The sequence below is a fragment of the Cyprinodon variegatus genome, unplaced genomic scaffold, assembly GCF_000732505.1.
Source record: "Cyprinodon variegatus isolate N-32 unplaced genomic scaffold, C_variegatus-1.0 Scaffold690, whole genome shotgun sequence".
NCBI classification, from domain to species: Eukaryota; Metazoa; Chordata; class Actinopteri; order Cyprinodontiformes; family Cyprinodontidae; genus Cyprinodon; species Cyprinodon variegatus.
The window spans coordinates 127,976-137,248 of record NW_015151143.1 but is presented as its reverse complement, the minus strand read 5'-3'; the positions used below and the strand labels follow the sequence as shown (position 1 = coordinate 137,248).

Here is a 9,273-nt window from a genome sequence, read left to right as displayed (position 1 = left end):
GATCCAATCAAATTGTCAGGGCGGGCTTTATACGATGATGGACAGATGATCAACAGTAACGTAATCAACCATGTGACCAAAGCGCGCTTGGGTGACAACAAAAATGGCTGCCGCCAGAGAGTTGAGGTGTGTAGATTCTGCTATTAGGTCTGTTCTAGAAGATATCGACAGCAAATTAATTTTAAAAGAGGAACAGAGAAACACCATCAAGGCTCATCTTCTTATTCTAGGCATGCAACTGCACGCTTTGTTTTTTGTTGACAACTATGCGTTGCTTAACATACGTCACACACTCCGTTGCTCTTATTGGTTGTACGTCTGTCCAATTGAGTGCAGAGGCATTTTTTTTCCTGATTCGTTCAAAACACGCCCCATAATCACAGCTCTATGGAGCAGTATCAGACTCATATTCTGACTAGAATTGAGTATGACTACGTCAGGCTAGTTAGGTTTAGGACTAAGGTGTGAATTGAGTTTAGGTTAGGTTTAGGGGTATGTGTGTGTCGGTAATGGTTAGGGTTAGGGCAAGGGTCACGGTTAGGCCATATAAATTAGTGGGAAATGAATGGAAGTCAATGGAAGGTCCCCACAAGGATATTGTGACACAACATGTATGTGTGTGTGTGTGTGTGTGTGTGTGTGCATTCTGGGTTCATCTAGAAAAATTGACACTAGATCTTTTAATTTGAGTTTTTTTTTTTTTTTTTTTATGTTTTCCATCGCAAATAAAAAACAAATTTGTTGCCTGGAATTTGGTAAGGAATCATAAATATAAAATAAAATCATAATATAAACCTGTATTTATAAAACTGGAGCTCTTCTGAGTAACTCCCTTATAAATATATTTAAACTTAATGACTTGGGAACAAAATCCATAACAAAAATTTTAGTCAGACTGACTTAATTCATTTTACTTCGTTTTCATCCAGACACCTGAGCTGCTTTGAGGAGCTCCGATAGCTCAGTGTGGAAAACCAGCTGATCCCAGGTTGTTCTCTACATCCAGTCTGTTTTTCTGCTTGGTTGTGATGTGTGTTAAAGCTGAAGGTTAACTCAAACATATCAAAATAACTTTTTGTTTAATAAAATCTTGCCTAATTTTTTCGATTTTGTCCTCACAAAGCAAAACAGATCCCAGCTCTATTTTATTTTACTACTTAAGAAATAAAATATTTTCATGTACCCCTTGAAATTCACTTGTGGACCACTAGAGGAACGAGTACCCTTGGTTGGGAAACACAGGTCTAAGTGAACAACGGCGTTTACGAGGGAGTACAACTTACTTTACAAAAAAAAGTTAAATTGCATATTAACGTCCCTCTTTGATAAAACCTGACATTTGGAAGGAAGAAGAACTAACCAATCAAAATGCTATAATTAAAACATCTGATTCTCCCCACATTGCAGGAGGGACCCAGTCTAAAAGATAGCAGTGAGTTTGTGGTTTTCCATAAACTTGAATTCTACTTTATTTTAACTAACCACTCAAAAGCATAAAAAAAAATTCACCATTAGCCAAGAAGAGATGGTGAAATTTCTTTCATGCAAGGTATACCAATATGTATTTTTGAAAGCACATTTTAAAGGGAATAGGCTAAATACCTGCAGTATGAAATGCCTGTGTGTTGCCAGCTGAAGGTCCAAATCCTGATTATCAAGATGCTCTCGGAGTGTCGCAAGGAATTCGTTTTGCCTGTTGATGTCCGTAGCCAAGATCAGTGAGCCCAGCTGCTGTTCTATGTCCAGCCTGTAGTTAAGAAATGCAAACCAACTGCTTTAAATTGACCTGTAACAACTTCATTTTAAAACTGCATGTTTCCTACACCAGTGCCTTCCCTTAAACAGGAATATATGATATGCATTTGCAACTTTAGCTAGTAATTTATTTGGCATAATATCAAAATAAAAAATGTTTAATTTATGGTTACTTTAGCATAGTAGCAAAGTCTAATGGCATGAAATAATTGTTTTTATTAAAACCAAAGTTGCTACACTGATTGGAACCCCTTAAAATCCTATAAAACAAACCATTGAGCTTTTCTGTGTTCTTATAAATTGATCAAGAGACTAAAAGAGAAGGAAATTAACTTTGGATTAGAAAGTCATCATGTTTTTTTTTTCAAACAAAACATAGGCACAACACTATGGCTACTATTAAAGATGGGAGAGACAAAAAAATATATATAGTAATTTCAACCTGGAGAGACTCACACAGAGAAAAGCTGCAGTTAGAAAAGTTTTATTCTATGCATTTCAGTTGATTTATACATTTCCAATTGACAACATGCCAACCCTGGGCACTCTGCAGAGACCACCCAACAAGACCATACAGTCAGATTGGTCAAAAGTTTTGCAGGAAAACCAGCTGATTCCACTGACTCATTTACTCTTCTGCAATCCCTCACATCGAGCATGCATGCAGCGACTGTGGAGGGTAAAACCTCCAGCAGAACCAGGCTCAGTGTGAGCGGCCATCTGCTGGGGCCAACTGGGGTTCAAATATTTACATGAAAGAAATGAGTTATTTGACGCTCAGACCCCGGCAGAAGACTTTGATGCTGAGATTAGACATTCGCTTGGATGAGTAACATAGGAAAAGGATTAAAGTTGTCTCACTCCACGGGGCCTGGCACTGGAGGTGGAATAAGCCAGAGGGTGAGTGGGACTGAGTGAGGGAGGAGATGAGGCAGAGGTGGGAGAAAGTTTGCTTGCGTGCAGGGGAGAAGCTAGGCCAGGAGCTAAATTAAGGGGATGTTGAAATAAAATGGCCTCAGAGGAGGTACGGCCCCGACTATGATTGGCTGAAGCTGAACGAGGGACATGGCAGGTGGTTCAGGTGAAGCTAATAAGAGTCCTCCAGATTGAATTTTCTCTTAAGCTTCATTTAGGGAAGGCACAGATTTTTTTAGCGACTAAAAATGTCATCATCGTTCTAAAGTTTTCCAAAAGGGTTTACATTACCTTACAGGGGGGGAGTGAAGATTTTAAAAGGATGTTAAAAGTTCAAATTTGATTTGAAATGTACAAAATAGTAATACACTTTATGGATTACGGTAATAGAAAAAAGGTGGAAGATAATGCATTTTTTTTAAACTGGAGTTCCCTTAAGAAAAAAAAAAAAAACAACTGAAAATATACCAAAAGGTTTAAAAAAAAAATCCATCTAAAAAAAGGGTTTCTGCATTCAAATCTTAACTTCCATAAGAAATCCAACTAAATGCATAAATTGCTGGGATATGCGTGTGTTTCCTTACGACATGTCGGCAGACAGGTGGTTCAGAAGACCCGACTCTCGGAGCATGCCCACCGTGGATCTCCAGTGGTGGCTCTCCAGCACAGAGGTGTTCTGAACAGGGAGAAAGTCAGTCTCTACGCGCTCTAACACTAAACCCCCCCAAGTATAAATCCAGACGCTGACACCCATCAGCCGGTTAGGTGCTTACCTGGTAGAGGGATGCCAGGTGGTGTCTAGTTTTAATGAGAAACGGCTGGTTGACACCAGGGTGATCCACGTCATGAGCTGCCGCCGCCATCAGACCCAGGAAGACATCCACAGGAGTCAGCCGCTCTGCCAGCTGCAACACACAAATGCTCTGAAAAGGCTTGAGGTAATATTACTAATCCTACTTCTTAGTGCCTATTCTGAGAAACATCCAATTTCTGGTTATTTAATTTTTTTTATGAAATATCTATAGAATAGAACAGAACAATAAAGAAAGTTCCTTTATTGTCCCACAATGGGGAAATGTTGGTGTTTACAGCAGCAAAAAGATTATAGAAAAAATTGCCACACAACTATGGACCTTAGAAAAATGTATAAGAATAACATAATAGTAAAGTGTTAAGAGTTAAGTCGGGTATTAGCAGTAAGTATAAGAGTGTGAGCAAAACTCTCAAACAAAACAGTCAGATTTAATGTATACTAGAAACGTATTTTTAGTAAATTAGTAGACAGATATCTGCCTTTACTTGAACGACCATTTTACTGGTCTTTCCCTTTTTGAGAGGCTCAGAGAAATAGGATTCTCGGTCGGGTCACACCTTTACCTCCAAATTCATCCCACAATAAAAATTGACATCGTTAGATGTTCAAAATTCAGACTTATTATGCATCATAGTAGGGAGTTAAACACTGAATGCTAAGTAAAGAAGAAAAGAGGATATTGATTAGTGAAAATGCAGACTTGCATTTTATCTTCTGAAGGAGTGTGTAAGTTATCTTCACTATACTCGTCATATTAAATTTCATGTAGTGCTTTTAACTAAATGGATTCATCACAAAGTGCCTCTTGGAACAACATAAGCAATTACTGTATGAGGGGAAAGATGCAAAGACACCACATCTGATCAGAGGGCTTCAGAGAAATCTCTGAGCTCCAGGTGGATGTGTCACTGAGTTCAAGTGAGCAAGAGACGTCCCTGAGGGAGCACAACTAATAGATTATGTCAAAGAGAAGGCTGGGACCGGTGGAGCTTTAGATTGACTGGAAAACACTGACACAGTCCACATGTGTGTTTACCTTGGTCTCTTTTAGGTAGCAGTACATGGCTTGAGTTACATCAGCAGCATGAACAGCATTATGATATGGATTGTTGGAATGGTAATCCTCCTGCACCATTCCTGCAAAGCGTTATAAAAGCGTCAATGAGAAGGGATGTTATAAACAAATTTACAAGGGTTTTTGTTCATATCAGGTTTTTGCAAAACATAAAGTAAGTATTGATAGTATTAAAATACAGAAAATGGTATGAAGTGTTGAAAAGGTAATTGCAAGTACTGCTAAATAAATTTGCACTACAGGACTTAATACTGTTTTTATTTGTGTGAAAAAAAATCTTTTCAGATTTTTTTAAGTTGACAAGCTTCTGGACTGTAAATATATATCTAAGCCCATTTGGTATAGAATACATCATAAAAGATGAAGGATCTGAAAGGAATGAGAGGACTGGCAGTTGGAGCAGCCCTAGTTGGCAAATAGCCTGATTAGTGAGCTCACCATACCGAATGCATGTATTGCACTACTAGGTCCTGCTAGTCCCAATATCTACAGGTCTTGGTGCTTTTAATAAGTTAGAAAGACTCAAAGATGTCTATTTCACATTCAAAAATACTTTAAAAATTCTGGGTAATTCCAACATTCGTGAAATTTTAAAATAGGAGTTAGAAGCGTTTGCTCTGAGAGAGCAAGACTATCACCAGCTAACAGGAAGGCTGAACAGAGTACAGCAAAGTGATATAAGTTTGAGATCATAGAATTTTTAATCTTTGTCCGCAGTTCAGGGAGATTTTTAGTGAATTTCAAAGCTAAAAAGAGCTAATGCTGGTCTTGTTAAGCTAGACAACATTATACGATGAAGACTGTTTAAATTACAAACTATGTAAACTTCAGTAAATTCCAGGGTTGAAATAATTTGCTGTTCCATGAAAAACTTCAGGACAATTTCTAATCCGACTTCCCTTTAGTTTTTCTAATCCAAATTTAAAATAAAATGTGGAGACTAGGATTACCTAACTGCATGTGAGATTTTGATCGCTCCCAAATTGTAATCAGTTTTCCAAAACTGTATACCTTTCAAGACAGTGTATTACAAGAATTTTGTAATGCTTATCTGAAGAGCTGTTGACCTTTGATAACCCAGTTTTGAACTTTTATGTGAATACAGAAAAACAGAAAACATCTCTTGAATTAATTCCCAATGCATTGATTGTGTAAAAACCTATTCTACACTTAATTGACGATCATTAAATAGTCCTGATTATCTTATTCTATTTTAGCTTTAGTGAATGATGTCATGATAAATAATTTAAAAAGAAACGTTGTCCGACAAACAACCTTTTTCCTTAGAAACTGAAATTTCCATTTTCTAGGAATATGAGCCAGAAAAATCTGTATGAAATATAAAAATATATATTTTAAGAAGCTACAAAGATTAATGCTAGGTCTGTAATTTTCTTATGTAGAGTTCTAATGTAATGATAAAAATTTGAAGACGTCTAATTTGTGGCTTTTAGTGTCAGTCAAGCAATATATCACAACTTTTATTTAAAAACTTGTATTCATTTTAATGGTTATTCATCTGGTTATGTTTCACATCTTTCTGTCAATATTTTACCTGAAAATGGGGAATTTTATATTTAGTCGAACACTGTTATTCTAAAGGTGCTACAGAAATAAAAATGTTTATTGAATGAGTCTAATAGATCCTTTATAGCAGTTTTTAAGCTTTCAACTAGCAGACATGTCAACTTAAAGGGATAGTTCGGTATTTTTGACATGAATCTGTATGGCATCCCCATCACCAGTGGCATGCAATCACACTGACTTACCCCTGGCAGCGTCCTGTGAGCAGAGTTATCGTCCAGCTTTGGTCAAGCCGAAAGTAGTCCGGCAGGTTTGCTAGACCCAGCGAAATAAAACGTTTCTCTTCCCAAAACATTATGTGTTCAAAAGAGTGATATTTTTGCATCCCAAAAACATTGTAGTGGAAAAAGTCACACGTCGTTATCACTTGGTCCTATTTTCTCTCTGTTCGTATTTCTCTCTGTTCGTATCAGTGCGCGCCGTCATTCTGACAGCGAGAACCTGACAACAGCCATGTCTCCCTCCGCCCAGCTAGGCGGAGGGAGACATGGCTGTTGTTGAGCTCGCTGTCTGAATGACGGCGCGCACTGATACGAACAGAGAGAAAATAGGACCAAGTGATAACGACGTGTGACTTTTTCCACTACAATGTTTTTGGGATGCAAAAATATCACTCTTTTGAACACATAATGTTTTGGGAAGAGAAAAGTTTTATTTCGCTGTTCCTAAAAACCTGCCGGACTACTTTCGGCTTGACCAAAACTGGACGATAACTCTGCTCACAGGACGCTGCCAGGGGTAAGTCAGTGTGATTGCATGCCACTGGTGATGGGGATGCCATACAGATTCATGTCAAAAATACCGAACTATCCCTTTAAAGATTAATTAGCGTGAACTAGGAAGTTAAAGAATAGAACATTTTATTGGTATCCTAGCTACAAGAAAAAAAAAAAAAAAAAGCAAATGTCTGCAGCTAACTTACCAAGAAACCTGTGTAGTTTAACCATATCCAGCTGGAAGTGGTGAATCAGTCCACAAACATTGAAGAGGTGGCTCATCAGAGTCACCAGACTGTTACCTATGCAGATAAAAACATAAAACTTGCATCTTTTAATCCTTCATACATGACAACACAATCGTTCCAAACCATAAAACAGCCCATAGATAAGGATCCCGCAAAAAAACCAAGAGGATATAAATATCATAGGGGGAGGCATCTTTTGGATGAATGAAATATCAGCAATCATTAAAAACAAAACTCACCATTTGTAAGTCGGTCAAAAAGGAAAATGTCAAAGTTCCACGTGTCTACTTTTGAGAGCATGTGCTGTAAAGAGAGACATTTATCTGAGCTGATTAATTTTTCCACAAACATGAAGAAATCCTATGAAATCTTTGTTTGGAAATTTGTTTTTGTGTCCTTACAGCTGCCTGTCCCAAGTAGTCATCGTCCAGCAAGTGCAGGGACCCGGGAGTGTGGGGCATTAATCCCCTCAGCAGCTTGGAGGCATGGCAGTATCTCTGGAAGCTTAACAATCGCTTAAGTTTCCTCCTTGTGCCGGACTCAACCTCTCCTGGCTGGGAACTTGCTGAAAAAATAAAAAAAAATCATAGGGTAAAAGTCAAGGACTAAAAGGGATCTGAATTACAAAAAGGGGGAATAAAGATACAAGTTTCAGATTGAGATCAACTTTAATGATCCCCACAGAATTATGATTTTCTTTTTTTTTTTTTTAAGAGGAATCTGTAAGACACAACTTTGGAAATAAAAAAAAAACATACAAATAATATTCACAACATTAGACTGAAAATAAAAAAAAAATATATATAATATAATTAATATACATCCATCAATCCATTATCTGACACGCTTGTCCCGAGTGGGGTCGCGAGGAGTGCTGGTGCCTATCTCCAGCAGTCAATGGTCGAGAGGCGGGGTACACCCTGGACAGGTCGCCAGTCCATCGCAGTAATTTAATATTCCAATCACCCTATTATACAATAGTAGCCATTCAAATGCCCCCACTTTCCTTGATGGGTCCTTGGCTGGTCCCCTACAATTACCTTTTAAATATCAATATTTTTGCATGATTTGTGGACATTAAGATCTAAAGAGAAGCGTATCTCCTGGTCAGACCCTGTAATTTAGTGAAAGTTATGGAGTCAAGAGTAAAAAAATATGCAAGAGGGGTCACTCCAGTGGCTTGAAGTTTGAGGGGATTTTACTTTGGGTTGGAGGGGAGTGGGCTTCCATTTAGCTGGGAAGGGCCATTTTTAATGGCTGCTACTGTACATCAATCTTGTGTTTAAATTAAATTTAAATTCCAAGACGTTTGACTGTAGCAGTTAAAAATTCAATAAATACTCCAGGTTATTGGACAGAGGTGGTTATTTTAATTATATAACACAATTATAAGTCCAGTTTATCATAATTATTTCATTCAAACTTACTGTATGTCTATATCCAGAGTGTGAAATACAGGGGGGGTCCAGGGGGGCTCGAACCCCCTGATTAACCCCTGAGACCACCTGAAAGCCCCGAAAACAAAATTTTAAGGGGGTCTTAAATTGTGTAAAAAAAGAAAATTAAAAATAAAATATTTTTTTTGTCACTAATGGTCACTAACATGTTTTTAAGCTCAACATGTCCAGTATTTAAAATTAAAAACATTTATTCATAAATATGTTCTGTTTTTTGCCAAGTTGAGCCAGCCAATCCTGTTCGTGTATGCAAATTAAACATGTGCGCGCCAAACAGAAGATAGACGTAACGTTGACAACAACGTTACGAAAATAATGGAGATGGGGACCCCCCAAATATTGACAGGTATTTCGCACACTGTCTATATCCTTATAAAATACATCAAAGTGCATTCTGTTGGTTGATTTTCTTATAAATATAAATTAGTGGAAGGTACTTAGTTTTTTTTGGTTATGATGTAATTAATGAAAAGGGTTTTAATGAAAAGGATGAGTAAGATTTTATTTTTATTTCAGTATAATACCTGCTTTTAACTGATCACAACCATTCAAGGAAAAAAATATCTTTCCAATATTTTGTCCATATTATGTCTACCATTTCCTTCCTTCCTTCCTTCCTTCCTTCCTTCCTTCCTTCCTTCCTTCCTTCCTTCCTTCCTTCCTTCCTTCCTTCCTTCATATATAATAAATATAAATGAAATAACTAATC

General features: G+C 37.4%; 1 protein-coding gene across 3 annotated transcripts in view; it reads right to left on the bottom strand.

The window, feature by feature from the left end:
* The window catches only part of pde7b (phosphodiesterase 7B), a 32,180-nt gene that overhangs the window by 7,763 nt on the left and 15,144 nt on the right, over positions 1 to 9,273 (bottom strand). For all 3 annotated transcript variants that reach the window (XM_015394498.1, XM_015394499.1, XM_015394497.1), the window contains 7 exons: positions 7,509 to 7,672; positions 7,347 to 7,410; positions 7,066 to 7,161; positions 4,521 to 4,621; positions 3,444 to 3,575; positions 3,255 to 3,346; positions 1,603 to 1,747 (listed from right to left, as the gene is read on the bottom strand). In XM_015394498.1, the coding sequence (XP_015249984.1) occupies positions 1,603 to 1,747; positions 3,255 to 3,346; positions 3,444 to 3,575; positions 4,521 to 4,621; positions 7,066 to 7,161; positions 7,347 to 7,410; positions 7,509 to 7,672 (794 nt within the window). The remainder of the gene's footprint in view (positions 1 to 1,602; positions 1,748 to 3,254; positions 3,347 to 3,443; positions 3,576 to 4,520; positions 4,622 to 7,065; positions 7,162 to 7,346; positions 7,411 to 7,508; positions 7,673 to 9,273) is intronic.